Source organism: Gracilinanus agilis, chromosome 1, assembly GCF_016433145.1.
Source record: "Gracilinanus agilis isolate LMUSP501 chromosome 1, AgileGrace, whole genome shotgun sequence".
Classification (NCBI taxonomy): Eukaryota; Metazoa; Chordata; class Mammalia; order Didelphimorphia; family Didelphidae; genus Gracilinanus; species Gracilinanus agilis.
The window spans coordinates 339,211,466-339,231,815 of NC_058130.1; the positions used below are offsets into that span (position 1 = coordinate 339,211,466).

General features: G+C 37.5%; 1 protein-coding gene across 1 annotated transcript in view; it reads right to left on the reverse strand.

Annotated features, from left to right (window-relative positions):
- Window positions 1-20,350, reverse strand: part of ANKRD31 (ankyrin repeat domain 31) — a 188,979-nt gene that overhangs the window by 90,216 nt on the left and 78,413 nt on the right. The window contains exons 17-20 of the mRNA XM_044680804.1: window positions 14,942-15,013; window positions 12,111-12,374; window positions 4,128-4,316; window positions 2,117-2,259 (exon numbers count right to left, since the gene is read on the reverse strand). Of these exons, the coding sequence (XP_044536739.1) occupies window positions 2,117-2,259; window positions 4,128-4,316; window positions 12,111-12,374; window positions 14,942-15,013 (668 nt within the window). The remainder of the gene's footprint in view (window positions 1-2,116; window positions 2,260-4,127; window positions 4,317-12,110; window positions 12,375-14,941; window positions 15,014-20,350) is intronic.

Consider the following 20,350-nt stretch of genomic DNA (forward strand, 5'->3'; position numbering starts at 1 on the left):
ACACAGGAATTATATGAAAACAACTACAAAACACTTTCCAAACAAATAAAACTAGATCTAAACAATTGGAAAACCATTAACTGCTCATGGGTAGGACGAGCTAACATAATAAAAATGACCATTCTACCCAAATTAATTTACCTATTTAGTGCCATACCTATCAAACTACCAAAAATCTTTTTCACTGAATTAGGAAAAACTATAACAAAGTTCATTTGGAATAACAAAAGATCAAGAATATCAAGGGAAATAATGAAAAAAAATATGAAGGAAGGGGGCCTAGCAGTACCAGATATTAAAATATACTATAAAGCAGCAGTCATCAAAACAATATGGTACTGGCTAAGAGATAGAAGGGAAGATCAGTGGAATAGACTTGGGGTAAGTGACGTCAGCAAGACAGTATATGATTTACCCAAAGAGCCCAATTTTGGGGACAAAAATCCACTATTTGACAAAAACTGTTGGGAAATTTGGAAAACAATATGGGAGAGATTAGGTTTAGATCAACACCTCACACCCTACACCAAGATAAATTCAGAATGGGTGAATGACTTGAATATAAAGAGGGAAACTATAAATAAGTTAAGTGAACATAGAATAGTATACTTGTCAGATCTCTGGGAAAGGAAAGATTTTAAAACCAAACAAGAGTTAGAGAAAATTACAAAATGTAAAATAAATTATTTTGATTATATAAAACTAAAAAGCTTTTGTACAAACCAAAACAATGTAGCCAAGATCAGAAGGGAAACAACAAACTGGGAAAAAATCTTTATAACAAAAAACTCTGACAAGGGTCTAATTACTCAAATATATAAGGAGTTAAATAAATTGTACAAAAAATCATGCCATTCCCCAATTGATAAATGGGCAAGAGACATGAATAGGCAATTTTCAGGTAAAGAAATCAAAAGTATCAATAAGCACATGAGAAAGTGTTCTAAATCTCTAATAATTAGAGAAATGCAAATCAAAACAACTCTGAGGTATCACCTCACACCTAGCAGATTGGCTAAAATGAAAGAAGGGGAGAGTAATGAATGTTGGAGGGGATGTAGCAAAATTGGGACATTAATTCATTGCTGGTGGAGCTGTGAACTGATCCAACCATTCTGGATGGCAATTTGGATCTATGCTCAAAGGGCTATAAAAGACTGCCTGCCCTTTGATCCAGCCATACCATTGTTGGGCTTGTACCCCAAAGAGATCATAGATAAACAGACTTGCACGAAAATATTTATAGCCGCATTTTTTGTGCTGGCAAAAAACTGGAAAACGAGGGTATGTCCTTCAATTGGGGAATGGCTGAACAAACTGTGGTATATGCTGGTGATGGAATACTTTTGTGCTAAAAGGAATAATAAACTGGAGGAATTCCATGTGAATTGGAAAGACCTCCAGGAACTGATGCAGAGTGAAAGGAGCAGAGCGAGAAGAACATTGTACACAGAGACTGATATACTGTGGTAAAATCAAATGCAATGGACTTCTGTACTAGCAGCAATGCAATGACCCAGGACAATTCTGAGGGATTTATGGAAAAGAGTGCTACCCACATTCAGAGGAAGAACAGCAGGAGAGGAAACACAGAAGAAAATCAACTGCTTGAATACATGGGATGATGAGGACATGATATCAACAATTTGGAAACAGGTCTTGATTAATGACACATATTAAAACCAGTGGAAATGCATATTGGCCAGGGGAAGGGGGAGGTCGGGGGGTGAAGGGGAAAGTAAGAGCATAAATCTTGTAACCATGTTAACTTTTCTAAAATATAAATATTAATAAATGTTTAAAATTTAAAAAAAAAAGGAATGTAGCCAACTATAACTTGTATTTTAATGTCTAAAGTATGTTGGACTTCTTGGGCTTGTTCTGACAAAAAATGTGTTTTGTGCTATAAGAGCAAATAGGAAAGTCATTCATATTAAAATGCATGATGTTTAAGTCCTTCCACAAATTCTAATGTTCATTTATCATTTCGAGCAGGTTGCCATGTTCTGTATTTTAATAATGCATTTTAGGTCTCAGTTAAAAATAACTTCAATTCCCCCTCCCATTTTCCTAGAGGGGAAAAAATACAAAAATGCAAATATGATATGCACCGTACCTTTAAATGATTGCCTGAAACAGCATTATGTATGGGCAAAAGCCCATCTAGGCTTTCACTATTAACATTAGCACCAGCTTTCAATAACTCCACCAACACTTCATTAAATCCCTTATTAGCTGCTTCATGAAGTGCTGTCCATCCTAACAAAGCCAAAGGAAATAAGCTTTAGAGTCAAATCATACACTGCAAGAATCACTGCTTAAGAACCATATCACTATCATAATACAATATTGCTACAATAATATAATATTAATGGGGTGAGTCTGGGAACTTTTTGTATATATGAAATATGGCTGATGATATTTATTTTAAAGAAATGTATGCTCCCACCCTTTCAGGAAAACATTGATTTCATTGCCAATATCAATTTTGCCCATTTCATCATAATTTAATTATCAAAATCCAATGAAATTACTTTTGATTTTTCATATTTTTAGTTCTATATTGTCAGGTATTTTTCTTAAAGGTGATTCCTGAAATTCTTGTTTAGAATGTATCAATATTTTTAAAAGAATTTTTTGGAACCGAATTCTTGTGTTAACAGCAAAATGCTTCCTAGACGATGTTTTCTGACCTAGGAAGAATGAGCTTTGTTTTCTCAGGAAAGAACTGAGGGTAAAGTAGGAAGGTTATTTTCTCTTTCACATCCAGATTCCAAAAAGGACATGACCTAAAGAGTCACTAAACTGTGTATACCCTTTGATTCACCAATATTAGTAATAGGCCTATGCCATTGGTTCCCAAACTTTTTTGGCCTACCGCCCCCTTTCCAGAAAAAATATTACTTAGCCCCCTGGAAATTAATTTTTTTAAAATTTTAATAGCAATTAATAGGAAAGATAAATGCACCTGTGGCTGTCACCACCTCCCTGGATCACTGTAGCACCCACCAGGGGGCGGTAGCACCCACTTTGGGAATCACTGACCTATACCCTAAAGATATCAAAGAAATAGGGAAAAGGTCCATCCATAGAAAGGTACTTTAAGCAATTTTGTTTGTCATAGCTGAGAACTAGGAAACTGAAGAGAGTGTGCCCATCAATAGGAATGGCTAAACAAATCATATAATAATAAAACAAATCATATAATAATAATCATATAATAATAAAATAATAATCATATAATAATAAATGTAATGGAATATTATTGCAAAGTAAAAAATGACAAAAGGGAAGGTTTCAGATAAACTTGGTTGACAAATCTTGAATGATCTAATACATTTTGATGTGACCAGAACATAGAGAACAATTTATACAAAAACAATGAAATTAAAGAAAAAACAACTTTGAAAGAATTAAGAACTTTAATCAATGCATCAACTAGCCATGATTCTAAAGGAATGGTGACAATACATACTAGAGTGGCATGCACACCATCAAAGAAGGTATAAAATGAGGTTATGAGATCATGGTATCATGAATGTAGGGCAAAGATCATCCTTTTTGCAGTCCAGAAAAATGATACCCAGAGAGGTTGGAGGGACTGGTAAGGCAGAGGCAAGGTTGGATCCAAGGCAGGGCTTTTTCTGCTTTGCCAAAGGATATAGGAAAGAATTCTGACTATACAAATGCCTTGCCCTTAGAGAGGAAGGAAATATTCCTTCCTGATTATCAAGAAGCTATGGGTCTCTAGAGGGTTGGAGATGGTCTATCAGACCAGCATTAAAGGCAAAAACTGTAGTCTGCCAAACTCCCAGAGGTGAGGTCCATCTACCTAGGAGCACTGATCTGGTCATTCTTCACTCTCTATCCAACCCCAACTGATCCATATTCTCATCCCCAGGTTAAGATCCAGAACACAACTACCTGCCTTTTATTCTTTACCACTACATTTCACCTCCTTCTCCAGCCCAACTCCCCTCCCCACAAATACTGCCTCACAGAGTGAAAGGAGGACATAGATTATTAATTATCCAAGTCTACAGTGACAAAAGCCAAAGTTTTAAATGATGTGTATTTTAAGGGGCTCAAGTTATAAAGCAGACTAGAAAGATATTAAAGATGCAAACCTGCATTATCCTTTTGGTTTAGCTGGGTTCCAGATTCTATTAGCGCTTTGACCAGTGACAAATCTCCTCTTTTGGCAGCCAAATGCAGCCGACTTTTGCCTTTGGTAGTCCTCTTTTGGACTTTAGTTGTTTTGCAACTCAGTTTGTCAGGCAAGACTTGGGTATCCTTTTTGCCAGATGCAGAAGGTTCTAAGGATACAATAATAACAGTAACTCACATATAAGCACTTTTCACATGATTCATCCTGTGAGGTGGGGCATCTAGATGGCAAAGTGGATAGAGTGCCAGGCTGGGAGTCAGGAAGACATCTTCCTCAGTTCAAATCACACTTCCTAGCTGTGTGACCCTAGGCAAGTCACTTAATCCTGTCTGCTTCATTTTCCTCATCTGTGAAATGAGCTGGAGAAGGAAATGGCAAACCCACTACGGTAGCTTTGCCAAGAAAGCACCACATGGGGTCATGAAGAGTTGGAAACAACTGAAAAGTGACAGCAAATCCTGTGAGGTAGGTTGGGACAAGGATAGGAACTGAATCTGTGATCTCATTGATATTACAAAGAATTTTCAAATAACTCTCTCTACCAATAGCAGGCTAGCACTGTGTCTGCAAGTTAGAGTCTTAGCCTAGAGTCCTTAGAAGTGACATGATCTGGATCCCAGAGCCAGGATATGTCAGAGGTGAAACTTATACCCAGATCTTCCTGGAACAAAAGCCAATTCTATCCACTATGCTTAACTACCTCTAAGAAGAATGACTATTATGGTATTTTTATTTATTTTTAAACCCTTACCTTCCATTTTAGAATCAATACTGTGTAATGGTTCCAAGACAGAAGAGTGGTAAAGTGATGGGGTTAAGTGACTTGCACAGGGGCACACAACTAGGAAATGTCTGAGGCCAGATTTGAACCCAGGGTTTCCCATCTCTTGGCTTGGCTCTCAATTCACTAAGCCACCTAATGGCACCCTATTATGCTTTTTATGACCATATCTACACCAATAGACAGTTGGTCTCTACAACTGGGTTTCCCACTCCTAACAGGTAAGTTTTTACATTGTTTACTACATATCTCATCGTTGGTCTTTGTGGCTATTTTCTTTAAGCCAACACATTGTTTTCCAGCACCCTTTTGATGTGGGCTGAAATATCCCACAAACCTTGCCAAGTAGCTGTACACAATCAAAAGAACATAGAAACAGTAACTTGTTGATTAGAATGGGCCTACCTTTCATATAAGACATATGCACTTAGATTCATAATTATGGGAAAACTCACATAACCTAGGTCCTTGGTTTGGGGGGTCTCTGACCAGCAAGTACAGGTGGTTCAGTTCCCATTCACACAGGACTAGGCTCAAATAATGCTCAATTTCCTCACACACTACTTTCCTTAGAGTCTGAGTTGAAAAGAGCAAAACTTTATCTAAGTTGCTCCAGGGTATTTAACATGTCATTAGCATTCCATTTACATTGCAATTTTTCCCCCTCCTTACCACTCCCCAATGGACAGAGTGAACCATGGATGAAGTGACATCAGTTCCCTAGAGACACAGGGCAACAACTGCCCAAACAAAAGATCCCTTCCTTAGTAACTAAAGCAAGAGGAAAAGCATAGAACCCCTATCCACTCCCTCTCCACCACCCCTCTCTCTCTGTCTCTCATTCACTCTCTTACTTTTACTCTTAACTTTACTTACCACACCTCCTCATCTCCTTATCTTACCTTAAACTATTACTATATTCTCTCATAATAAAGCTTGTTTCCTTGTAATGGAATCAGTTTGAGCCATCAATCAATTCTTTAGATGAGACCTAATCACCTTATTTACAGGATTTTGTCTTTCCCTATTAGGATGTAAGTTTCTTGAGGCTAGGGGCTATCTTACTTGTTTGTATTTCTATCTAGGGCTTAGCATAGTGCCTGGTACATGGTAGTAAGTACTTAATAAATGTTCTATCTTTCCATCCATCCATCTATCTATCTATCTATCTATCTATCTATCTATCTATCTATCTATCTATGGATGAGAAAAATTAAGGTTCAGACTGATTATGTGATTCATCCATGGTCTGATAGTTAATAGCATTGTTCACTTATGGAGATAACAGAGCCAGGACATGGAACTATGTGTTCTTCACACCATATCATGCTGATCCAGAATGGCAGCGGCACATCACTAGAGGACTGATGCAAATCCACACATAAAGGTATTATTGTGAGTTCCAACTTGGGGGGAGGGGGGAGGCAGGAAATGGCAATTGCTTCATCTATTTCACTTTATTTATCTTAGAACATTATTTTCCATTAAGTTAATCCATCAAAAACCATTCAAAATTCTAGCACAACATTCATCATTCTTCTCAAAAGTTCCATAGCAGTGAGACTTAAAATAGGACAAAAAATTTTGACAGTACTCTAAAAAATTTCCTTTCCTAAAGTTACATTGTAATTTGATAGATTTAAAAGTCTTATTATGTATAGCACCAGGTAATTTCTACTTAATATTTCTAGTATAATTTAAAGCAATTGCTATTCTCTAGCCCATTACATGCTCCATTTTTCTTTTATAAAAAAGTATACCATCTAAAATTTCTTTTTCATAATTCCTTGCAATTCAGATTAATAAGCCTTTACCATAATTCATTTTTCCTGGCCTTTTTTGCCTTTAGTACAATGCCATTTGCATATATGGCCTCATGGTCTTTAGAAGCAGAGTCAGATGATTAACTTGTAATGGCAATGCTTTAAAACTAGTCAGATTCCTGAAGGACGTTTTACTTGCAACTGAACATGGTTTACTGGCACAGACCCTGTAGCCTCAAGCCAAGTCACTTTTGGAGGAACTCACAAAAACTTTATTTTAAGTGTTAGGTCTTTAATAGAGGGGAGGGATCTAGCAATGGGTCTCAGACTTCCCCAAGGCTATAAAGGAGATTTACTGGAAAATGAAAGGGAAATTTCCAACCGATAGCTAGTTAGCTAGATAGAGATGAATAGATGGGTCATCTATGGAGCACTCATTATGTGCCAAGTCCTGGGCTAAGCACTAGGGATAGGAATATAAGCAAGCAAGGCAGTCCCTGCCCTCAAAGAGCAGACATTCTTATAAGGGAAAATAATACATAAAGGGGTGCTGGGAAGTAGGAGGGAAGAAAAAAGGAATATAAAGAAGATAGCAAGGAAGTACCTGGAGTCTTGGACCTTGGCAAAAAGAGAGAGATATAGGAATGGAGTCCAAGGTTTCAGACAGAGGGAGATTAGGATGATGGTCCAAGAACATTACACAGAAGAGGCAAGGGGACACATTACTCCTTCCTACTGCTCCTGCCCCAAATATCCAGTCTCTGCAGAACATGGTCCAGTAGCAAGTCCCAGTCATCTCTGACTGACAGTCCTATAGTTTGTAACATAAGCATACCTAAGAGAATAGAGGATGGCTTTGAAAGCATTTTCAAGGATGAAGGAATTATCAATGACTGTGACAAATTCATCACCACCAAAACCAGTGGCCTCTGTGCCAAGGACTCAATGGCAGCATGATCAGGCATTTGGGGCTTACCCAGGAGTTCACAGAACACAAGGGAACATGAAGAGATCCACAGGCATGTGGGGATGTATTTCAGGAAAATCAGACCCTTGTAGACTCACTACTTTGTTACAGGCAGGTCCCAGTGGACTGTCCATCTTTCAACACAATCAACTATACGATGACAGCAATGAGGCAGCTTTTTAAAATAGTAAAGAAGCCCCATCTCTCTCAGGTTTTATTTGCTAACTGTAGGAAGCTTCAAAATGAGAATGTTATTGATTCTTCCCTTAAGGCTATTGCCCAAAACTCATGCCTTATGATTTGCCTAGTTCCTACCAAAGCTTTGCCAGGGACTCATCTATCTCCAATTGCTGAGAGGGGAAATGTGAAGGTGCATGCAAAAGGGGATAAGCTGTGACCTCTCACTTCCTGAAAGTTGGAGTCAAATTCCTCATTGCCTACATTCTGTAATGGAGAGGTTCACAGATTGATGGAGAGGTCACAGGTCTCTGGAGGATAAGTAAAAAGGAGATTTTTAAAAATGAAAACTTGGAATTATATATAGGCTCATTGCCTTAGAGATTTCATAATTTTTATCAGTTCATTAATTTTAAAGAAAGGAGTTTCCAAGAGTTCACAAAGTAAGTTCTCAGATGAATCCAAAGCTAGGGGAACCTGTGGCCCCAAGGATCTTATAGTCTGAAGAGGATCATAGATGTCAAGATGGAAATAATCTTAAAGTCAGTTAGTTTAATGTATTAATTTCACAAATGAGGAAACTGAGGCCCAAAAAGGCTAAATAATCTTCCCAGAATTGCACAAAGTCTACTCTTTATATCAGTACACTAGTCATAACCTCAAACTCTTCTATTTCTTTTTTAAAAAATGTGTTTATTTTTAACATTCTTTTTTTAAAGTCCTAAATTCTTTCCCTCCTTCCCCTTCCCCACCCATCAAAAAGGCAAGCAATATGATATCAATTATACATGTGAAATCATGCAAAATATATTTGCACATTAGTCATATTGTAAAAAAGTGAAAAATAAATTAAGAAAATTATACTTCAATTTTTACTCAGAGTTCATCAGTTTTCTCTGTAGAGGTAGATAGAAAAGTTTCCAATTTCAATGTAACATAGGAGGTGGAGTCCAAATGAGCATTTTGATGTTCTTATTTGACACAGTTGCTCTGGTACAAGTATCATAGCTGTGTTTCCTCTGCAAAGGCAGCGGTCTGAACTTTGCCCTCAGCTTGAAAGGGTGTGGTCAGAGACACAAAAACCCTGTATCCTTTTATCTCTATCATGTCTTTTTTTCCCCACACATGTTCAAATGCAGATTATTTAAATGTGTGTGAGGGAAAACTGAATTATCTAACTTTAATTTTCATAATCTATTATTTTATTGTTTAGTCATTTCAGTCATATCTGTCTTCATGATTCCATTTGGGGTTTTCCTGGCCAAGACACTAGAGAAGTTTGCCATTTTCTTTTCCAACTGATTTTAGAGATAAGGAAAATAAAGCAAAAGGATTAAGTGACTTGCTCATAAGTGTCTGAGGCTGGATTTGAACTCAAGTCTTCCTGACTCCAAGCCCAATGATCTATCCCTAAACCACTTAGCTGCCCCATAATCTATTTTACAACTGTTATTATACCACACAGAATTTTTTGTTTCACTCATAGTGACTACTAACTAATCATGAAATATTATTTTTTTATTTTAATTTTTAAAAATCCATTAGCTTCCGCTTAGAATCAATACTGTGTATTGGTTCCAAGGTAGAAGAACAGTAAAAGTTGGGAGGTGAGGACGAAGTGACTTGCCCAGGGTCACACAGCTAAGAAATGTCTGAGGCTAGATTTGAACCTAGAATCTCCTGTTTCTGGCCTGGCTTTCAATCCACTGAGCTAGCTTGCTGCCCCCTGAAACACTGTTTTTCATGGATGCTAGCACAGATCACTATTTAATGGCTACAAACTACAAGGTATGATTATGATTAACCCCACCATAGGTCTTATTTTAACACTTTGTCCTGGTTGTGGAGCCAGGAATAGAGAAAGGGATGACAACAGTACACAAGCTTTAGAAGATTTTGTAATCTCCCTCTTTCGGAATGTGGGAGTTGAGTCCCCCATAATCAAAAGACCCTAATAGCTATGTTGCTTAAGACTTGGCAAGGAGGCCACAGGTCCTCTTCAGTCAGAAAAATGGAAAGCCTTTGAGTATGATCCCAGAGACAAAGTGCCCTCTGCTGGAGAACCCCTCAAACTAAGAATGACGAGATACATCACCAGGATGTTGGGCACTAGGGGATAAAATTCATTGACCATGATAACCCATGCACTGAGAAAAGTTCAAAAGACCCTCAGTCTTGTGTGGTCCTCTTTTACTTCTTCAGTGATTGTATTAGAGTAGTGGAAAAGGGGGCAGAGGTGCCATGGACAATGTAGCTTGGTATTCTGAGTGTCATATACAACCAACACATCCACTTAAGATGCCCAAGGAGACTTTTTAGAGTCTAATTGTAAGATCTCATTCCAGTTCAGTCATATATTTTGAGATAAAAAATAAAGACCTAGAGGAAGATCTTTAGTTAATTAGGTAGTTCTTCTATGGAGGATATATAGTAGAATGTGGGCAAAAAATAAGAGGCAGCATGACCTAATGGCTAGAGAGAAGGCCTTGGAGTCAAGAAAAACTGAGCTGAAATCCTTCCTTTGATACATACTGCCTATGTGAACCAGGGCAAGCACTTAATCTCTCTGCACTCTCAAGTAACACTCTAGAACAGTGATGGCAAACGTTTTAAAGATCTCAGAGACTGAGTGCCCAAACTGCAACCTTCACACCATAATGTGAGCCCCTCCTTACTCCAGACAGGAAAGTGTGGGAACACTCCCACTGGGCTGCTGGGCAGGAGGCAGGTGATGGGAGAAGTGTCCTCAAGTGCGGTGGAAAAGGGGAGAAGAGCAGCCCCCTCTAGTACTCATGCCATAGGTTTGCCAACACAGGCTAGGACAATAAGTGGCAGAACAGATGCTGATCTATATTGATAGTGTGAGCTTTCTCACTGGGGATTCCTTATAACAAAATCATAGATCTAATCTAAAAACATGGGCCCAAATGGTTCCAAATAGAAAGCACTGTCATCATTGTGATTCATCAGTAGGTATTACTGGAGGGAATTCCCAAAACGATGAGATAAAAAATGTACTAAAATATCGACATATTACTTTCTTTACCTTTAAGATAATTTTATTTAAAAGCCCAAATAACTTATAAAGACACACTCTACATACATCTCTAGACCCTGTAATCAGGACAACAGGGTACTATTATTATAGTACTATTTTTGTTATAGCAGGGCTACGTATTACATTGAATAGGGAGATAGATCCAGCTTCAGATACTAACTAGCTGGCTTTTCTTGGGCAAGTCACTCAAATTCTACCTCCCTTAATTTCCTATTCTGTAAAATGGGGATAATAGCACTGGCCTCCCGGGATGTTGTGAGGATCAAATGAGATAATATTTGTAAAGTGCTTTGGAAATATTAAAGCATTATAGAAATGCTAGCTATTATTATTATCTCATATAATCCTTAAAATCAATCAATCAACAAATATTTATTAATTATCTGCTATGTGCCAAGCCCTATACTATGTTCTAGGGAATATAAAGACAAAAATAAAATAGTCTCTGCCCTCAAGGAACTTACATTCTTTTAGGAGAGACAATATACATATATATATATACATATATAATAAAAAAATATAAATTTAGACATAAATACAAGGTAGTTGGCTGAAGTAGAGTTTGCAAGGCACTAGTATCTCAAGAGGTCTGGAAAAGCTTCAGGTCGAAGGTGACACCTTAGTTGAAAGGAAAATGGTTTCTAAGAAATGGAGGTGAAAAGGGAATGGCATGTTGACTGTGAGGAACAGAAAGAAAAACAATTTGCCTGGACCTCAGAGTGTAGGAAAGGGAGAACTGTTTAATAAGGCTGGAAAGGTAGATCAGTCAGGTTATGAAAACAAAATACATTTGATTCTTGAAGAAATAGGGATCCACTGGAGTTCTCTGAGCTGGAGTGTGATATAGCTAGACTTCTTTCTTAGGAAAATCACTTTGGTAGCTCTAAGGAAGACAGATTAGAAAAGGTGGAGATTTGGGATAGGAATATCAATTAGGGGACGTTACAGTAATACATGCGAAAGGTGATAAGAGCATGAACTAGGAAGGTAACCATGTGAGTGGAGAGATAGAGACAAATACAAAGTTGTTGTGAAAGGAGATACAAGATTTGGCAATTGATTCAATATATGAGCTGAAGGGAAAGAAGAAAATGCAGATAAACTCCAAGGTTACAAAAATGGGAGACTGGAAAAATGATGGTACCCATCAGAAATAAGGAAGTTTGGAAGAACGGAATAATAAGTTAAAAACATACCTGAAATATTGGGAACTTTGGGATTAGGAGAATCCTCTTGCTGTAACAGATTAAGTAAATCTTTATTTGTACTTATTGAGGAACTCAACTCTTCACTATAGGTAATGCCTTGATGATCTTGTCTTTTTCTCTTAATCTGATTGTTTTCTTCACGTGGTTGTAAATCTCTAGACACACAAATCTCTGGGTTTCTTTTTTCTTTTTCCTCCTTATGACTTCTTTCAGTGTTTTGCTCTCTGTTTACAGTATCAGTCATTTCCTTGTCTGAAAAACAGCATAATGTGAGACATTAATGTTGTGATTCTCATTAGTGATATTAATAGAAGATGAAAATTCATACTTTGTTAGGGTCTCAATACAGACATTTCTGAAGGTACTATTATATTGTTTAGAAGAGAAAATTTCAAAGGATTCCGAGAAAAGATAGGCAGTACTTCATGTATTAAAATTCTGTAAGTGGAGGTTCAGTGGGCAGAAAGCCAGGCCTAGAAATGGAAGGTCCTGGGTTCGAATTTGACCTCAATCACTTCTTAGTTGCAAGACCCTGGGCAAGTCACAACCCTCACTGCTTAGCCCTTATTGCTCTTCTGCCTTGGAACCAATAAACAGTATTGATTTTAAGATGGAAGGTAAAGGTAAAAAAAATTTTTTTTACAGGTGAAGTCCAACAAGGAGGAATAAGAAACTCAAGAATGTAATTCTAAAGCAACAAAGATAAATACTTCCCATAGGGAGAAATACTTGGGGAAATATTGGAGAGAAATGCTTCCTATGGATAGAGAGTGATCAATAACCACAGAAAGAAAGAGAAGCTGCTCAATTCTTATTTTGCTTCTGTGTTCTCTGTCAAGGAGATTAAAGTGACAGAATAAAAAAATGCCTAATGAGGAATTGATACACAAGCTATGTAATAAGATAGTAAGAGATCTTCTAGCTGATCTAAATGAGTTAAAAATCATCTAGCTCAGCTGAAATATACCCTAGAGGACTGAAAGAACAGAGATGTGATTTCTGAGCCATTAACACTCAATGATCTGTGAAGGGTTATGGAAAAATGAGAAGTACAAGACTAGAAAAAGAGAAACATGTTTCTGATTTTCAAAAATAATTATAGAGCCTGACAAATATGGCCCAGTGATTTTAAATTCAATTCCTGGAAAAATTCTAAGACATATTAAAAGGATGGTTAGTGAACACCTAGAAAAGGAAGTGATTATCACCAAGAGCCCATAACATATCAAATATAGGTCATGCCAAGCAAACCTCATTTTCCTTTTTGATAGAACAAAGAAACTAGTAGATCAGGGGAATGTTGTAGGAACCTTACCCTTATGAAAACATATGATAAAATTTAGTGTGTTTCTTATGAACAAGATAAATTGATACAAGCTAGATGACGAATTCTGAACTACTTGAATGGCTAAACCGAAAGAATCTTCTATATGGTGGTTTAATTTTGATGTAGAAGAGAAGTCAAGAAAGGAAGAAGGGAGGGAGAGTGCCCATTTATTTCATTTCCTAATAAGGGAGTAATCTCTAGAAATTTGAAGGCTGTTTAATACTTTGATTCTTGTTTCCAGTTTAATGAATTGACTGTTTGGCAGCCACTAAGTAGTTTACAAGTTTTATGCCTTCAGTATCTTAGTGTAGAAATTGGAAGTGATGATAATCCCATCTGAGGTATCTGGAATAAAAGTTGTTATACCAACCCCCCCCCCCCAAAAAAAAAAAAGTGAAGGAGGTCTTTGGTAAAGTGCCTTAAAGACCTGTGCTTGGTTCCTGGGCTGTGTAACTTTTTTTTTTTTCAGTTACTTGAAGAAAGTCATAGATGGTATGTGGGTATGGGTGTGTACACATGTATATGTACATATACATATACATTCACACATCTACACAATATGTATATAGATGCACATATGTATACATATATACACATACATGTGCAAACACACATACAGATAACAATAATCTTAGAGTGAAGAGATCGGAATGGGTTGGAGGACCAGGAAGGCCTCTGGCAGAAGGTGAGATCTGAGTTTAATCTTACAGAAAATTAGGGAAGCCAGAAATCAGAGAAGAAAGAGCATTCTGGTCATATTCAAGGAACAGCAATCAGGTTTTTGGAACTAGACTGTAAAGTACATGTAAGAGAGCAAAGTGTAAGAAAACTAGAAAGGTAGAAATAGTCCAAGTTGTAAAGTTCTTTTACATGGCAAATGGAGGATTTTATATTTGATCTTGAGAGTAAAAGAGAACCACGGAAGTTTATTGAGAAGGGTAGTTACTTGAACTTTAGAAAAACAATCTTGGCAGATGAGTGGAGTGGGGAGATTTAAGGAAGGAAGATCAATTAGAAAACGATTGCAATAATTTAGGCAAAAGGTAATGAAGTCCTTTAAGGGTGGTGATTCTGTGACTGGAGGAAAGTGGGGCATGTGAATGATTTTGTAAAGGTAAAATCACAAGAATTGCCAGCATCTTAGATGTGAGTGATTGTGAGTGAGGAGATGAGGATGACAATAAAGTTTAAAACCACACAATACCTTGGCAGTTCAGGATGGGGAAGGATTTGGAGGCAAAGAATGAATTATGTTTTGTACATGAATTTGAAATGTCTATGAGACATCCTATTTTAGATGTTCAAGAGTCAGGTGGAAATGTGGAACTGGAGGTCAGGAGGGAGGTTAGGACTGGGCACATAGATCTAGGAATCATCTTTATAGAGAAGATAGTTGAATTCAAGTGTGCTATTCACATTACTCAGAGAGAGGGAAAGGACAAAAGGTTCCAGAACAGACTCATAAAGGATATGCCTAGTAGGCAGATATTACCTGGATGAAGATCTAGCAAAGGAGACTGAGGAGTGGTTGGACAGGTTGCAGGAGTACAAAATAGCCATGCTTCTGAAAAAAAAAAATTTATGAGACTTAGTGGCCTATTAGCTCAACTTGAGTGAATAGTGGGATATGAAAGTAAAAACAAAACAAAACAAAAAAAAAACTAATGTAACCTTAGAATGCATTAATGCACAAGGTCCAAGGGCAGGGAGGTGATGGTGTTTGTGCCCCATTAGACCACATCCAGAGTACTAGATTTAGTTCTGAGAAATGTACTAAGGACAATGACAATCTAGGTCAGAGATGTCAAATTTGGGGCCCTTGGGCAGCAAATATCCAGGCAAAACTCCCAAGGAAAGTCCAATTAGATTAAAATGTAATTGGAAGAGATGGGAGGACTTCAGGTTAAGATGGCGGCAGAGTAAGGAGCAGCTGCTCGATCTCTCCTAACCGAAGCATACAAAACTCCTCAAGGGGAAATAAAAACGAACCCAGACGAACGAAGGAACCCCACAACAGGGCACAGCATTGAAGGTACGCAGAATCGGGGCATCTCCACGCTATAAAGGGGTGAAACAGCTCTCACTAAAACGCGAGAGGAAGAAGCCCCTCCCCCACCCGCACACCACACACCTCGCACAATGCCAAGGCCAACGCACAAGAGTGAAAACAGGACTGGGGCAACCAGTAAATCATTAGCAGCCCCAGGGCTTGCACCCGTGTGCTGCAAGACGACGGCCCCCAAGTGGCTGGGGGCACGCAAGGACTTTCCCAAGCGTCTGCGGGGGCGGGGACAAAGATCTCTAATGCAGGGACTTTCCTGAGCGTCTGTGCTGGTGAAGGCATCGACCCAGGCACGAATAAAGATCTATAAAGCAGGGACTTTCCCTGAGTGTCTGCTCCAGTGAAGGCAGTGCCCTGGGCTTGAATAATGATCTCCAGCCCAGGTTTGGACCTCGAGTGAGGACCCGGAGCAGACTGAAGCGCGGCTGTGGAAGCAGCCCCTGAGACTGCTGAAGGAGCCTCGGGCAGAGGGGCAGACCAGGATGACCAGGAGGCTTGACCCCGAGGACAAGGAGACCGGAGCCCCCCGGACCTTAGAAAGCGCAGGCAGACCCTGAGGGTGAAGACAAAGCTTAAAAGGGGAGGGGCTAACAATGGCAAGCCGAGAACTCCAGAAGAAGAAAAAGATTATCAAGAAAAACTCTGGAACACTCGACAACTTTTACACAGAGAAAATCCAGACAACAGAGGAGGACAAACAAGTAATCATATCCAAACCTTACCAAAAAAATGAAAGCTGGTCACAAGCTATTGAAGAGTTCAAAAATGAGATGTTGAAGAAGATGGAAGAGATCTGGCAAGAAAATAACAGCTTAAAAGGCAGAATTTTGCAATTGGAAAGTGAGGCTCAGAAATCAAATGAACTGATAATCAAATTGAACACCAGAAATGACCAAATTGAAAAGGAAAACCAAAAGATTATAGCCGAAAACCAAAAGATTATAGCCGAAAACCAGGCTAGATTTGAAAAATTAGAACATAATGATCTCTCAAGACAACGAGAACAAATAAAACAAAGTCAAAAGACTGATGAAATAGAAGGAAACATGAAATATCTTAATGAGAAAGTGACAGACCAAGAAAACCGGTCGAGAAGAGACAATTTGAGAATCATTGGTCTTCCAGAAAAGGCAGAAATTAATAGAAACTTGGACTCCATACTTAAAGAAATTATTCAGCAAAATTGCCCTGAAGTTCTACAACTAGAGGGCAATATAGACATTGAAAGGATCCATAGATCACCCTCTACACTGGACACAGAAAAGTCAACACCTAGGAATATAATAGCAAAATTCAAGAGCTTTTAAGTAAAAGAAAAAATCTTACAAGAAGCCAGAAAGACACAATTCAAATATCAAGGAGCACCAATCAGGATCACACAGGATCGGGCAGCCTCCACGCTAAAAGACCGCAAGGCTTGGAACACGATATTCAGAAAGATGGGCCTTCAGCCACAGATCAACTACCCATCGAAACTGACTATATACTTCCAGGGGAAAGTATGGGCATTCAACAAAATTGAAGATTTCCAAGTTTTTGCACAAAAGAGATCAGGACTAAATGGAAAGTTTGATATCCAACCACAAAAATCAAGAGAAACATGAAAAGGTAAATAAGAAACAGAGGGAAAAGAAAGAAAATTTATAATTTTTTAAATTTGACTCTTTAAGGGCTTAAATAAGATCTAATATCTGTATTACTATGTGGAGAAATGCTGTGTATAATTCTCTGTAGTGAACTCTATTCACTATTATAATATTCACTATTATAGCAACCAGAAGAATAATTCAAAGGGAGAGGATAGGATACTAAATGGTCTAAGATGACATGGGGGTTGGGAAAGAGGGGTGGGGGGAATAGTAGGGGACACCAAGAAAAATCTGAGTAAATAAGAAAAATAGGATATTCTATTACACACAAAGAAGGCATGGGAAGGGGAGGGGATAAATACTAGTATAAGAAGGAGAGGAAGAGAGCATTAAGAGGTAATAATCAAACCTTACTCCCAGTGTACTCAACCTGGAGAGGGAAGAGTAGCTTTATTATCCATTCAGATAAAAAACTCTATCTAACCCTACTGAGAAAGTCAGAAGGGACAAACCAAAGGGAACAGGGGAGTGGGGAGGTCAAAAAAGGGAGGGGAGAAGAAGGGGGAGGGAATTCATTAGGCCTTTAAAAAACAAAAAGAGGGGAATAACAAGGGAGGGGGCAGAAAGGGAAGTCAATCAAGGGAGGAGATAAGGGACACCAGCTCAAAGCAAACCACTGGTTTAAAAGAAAATAGTGTAAGAAGAAGCGGTGGGTCTAGGGGAGGATACAAAATTGTCAGTGAATGCACAACTGATAATTGTAACTCTGAATGTGAATGGGATGAACTCGATCATAAAACTGAAGCAAATAGCAGAGTGGATCAGAAACCAAAATCCTACCATATGTTGTCTACAAGAAACACAGATAAGGCGGGGTGAATGAAGTCCTAGAAAAATTAGATTTAACTGATATGTGGAGAAAAATAAATAGGGAAAAAGGAATACACTTTCTTTTCAGCTGCACATGGTACATTCACAAAGATTGACCATGTAATAGGACATAGAACCATTGCAAACAAATGCAAAAGAGCAGATATAATAAATGTAACCTTCTCAGATCATAATGCAATAAAAATAATAATTAGTAAGGGCACCTGGACAGGAAAATCAAAAACCAATTGGAAATTAAACAATATGATTCTCCAAAACCAATTTGTCAAAGAAGAAATCATAGAAACCATCAACAATTTCATTGAAGAGAATGACAATGATGAGACATCATACCAAACTCTGTGGGATGCAGCCAAGGCAGTACTCAGGGGGAAATTTATATCCTTGAGTGCATATATTAACAAATTAAGGAGGGCAGAGATTAATGAATTGGGTATGCAACTCAAAAAATTAGAAAGTGAGCAAATTAAAAACCCTCAGATGAAAACTAAATTAGAAATACAAAAAATTAAGGGAGAAATTAATAAAATCAAAAGTAAAAGAACTATTGAATTAATAAATAAGACTAGAAGCTGGTATTTTGAAAAAACAGATAAAATAGACAAAGTACTGGTCAATCTAATAAGAAAAAGGAAAGAAGAAAACCAAATTGACAGTATCAAAGATGAAAAGAGAGACCTCACCTCTAATGAAGGGGAAATTAAGGCAATCATTAAAAACTATTTCGCCCAATTATATGGCAACAAATATAACAATTTAGGAGATATGGATGAATATCTACAAAAATATAAATGCCTAGATTATAGCAGAAGAAATAGAATACCTAAATAATCCCATATCAGAAATAGAAATTGAACAAGCCATCAAAGAACTCCCTAAGGAAAAAATCACCAGGACCTGATGGATTCACAAGTAAATTCTATCAGACATTCAAAGAGCAACTAATCCCAATACTATACAAATTATTTGATATGATAAGCAAAGAAGGAGTCCTACCAAATTCCTTTTATGACACAAATATGGTACTGATTCCAAAGCCAGGTAGACCAAAAACTGAGAAAGAAAACTATAGACCAATCTCCCTAATGAACATAGATGCAAAAATCTTAAATAGAATATTAGCAAAGAGACTCCAGCAAGTAATTAAGAAGATCATCCACCATGATCAGGTGGGATTTATACCAGGAATGCAAGGATGGTTCAACATTAGGAAAACATCCACATAAATGACCATATCAACAGTCTAGAAAACAAAAATCACATGATTATCTCAATAGATGCTGAAAAAGCCTTTGACAAAATACAGCATCCATTCCTATTGAAAACATTGAAAAGTATAGGAATAGAAGGACCTTTCCTAAAAAAAATAAACAGTATTTACCTAAAACCATCCACAAGCATTATATGCAATGGGGATAAATTAGAAGCCTTCCCAATAAGATCAGGAGTGAAACAAGGATGCCCATTATCTCCTCTATTATTCAACATAGTACTAGAAACACTAGCAATAGCAATTAGAGAAGAAAAAGAAATTGAAGGTATCAAAATAGGGAATGAGGAGACTAAGCTATTACTCTTTGCAGATAATATGATGATCTACTTAAAAAATCCTAGAGAATCAACTAAGAGGCTGGTAGAAATAATCAACAACTTTAGCAAAGTGGCTGGTTACAAAATCAATGCACATAAATCATCAGCATTTCTATATATTTCCAACACATTAGAGCAGCAAGAGGTAGAAAGAGAAACACCATTTAAAATCACCCTAGACAATATAAAATACTTAGGAATCTATCTACCAAAACAAACACAGCAATTATATGAAAACAACTACAAAACACTTTCCAAACAAATAAAACTAGATCTAAACAATTGGAAAACCATTAACTGCTCATGGGTAGGACGAGCTAACATAATAAAAATGAACATTCTACCCAAATTAAGTTACCTATTTAGTGCCATACCTATCAAATTACCAAAAAACTTCTTTACTGAATTAGGAAAAACTATAACAAAGTTCATTTGGAATAACAAAAGATCAAGAATATCAAGGGAAATAATGAAAAAAAAATATGAAGGAAGGGAGCCTAGCAGTACCAGATATTAAACTATACTATAAAGCAGCAGTCATCAAAACAATATGGTACTGGCTAAGAGATAGAGAGGAGGATCAATGGAATAGACTGGGGATAAATGACATCAGCAAGACAGTGTATGATAAACCCAAAGAGCCCAACTTTTGGGACATGAATCCACTATTTGACAAAAACTGCTGGGAAATTTGGAAAACAATATGGGAGAGATTAGGTCTAGATCAACATCTCACACCCTACACCAAGATAAATTCAGAATGGGTGAA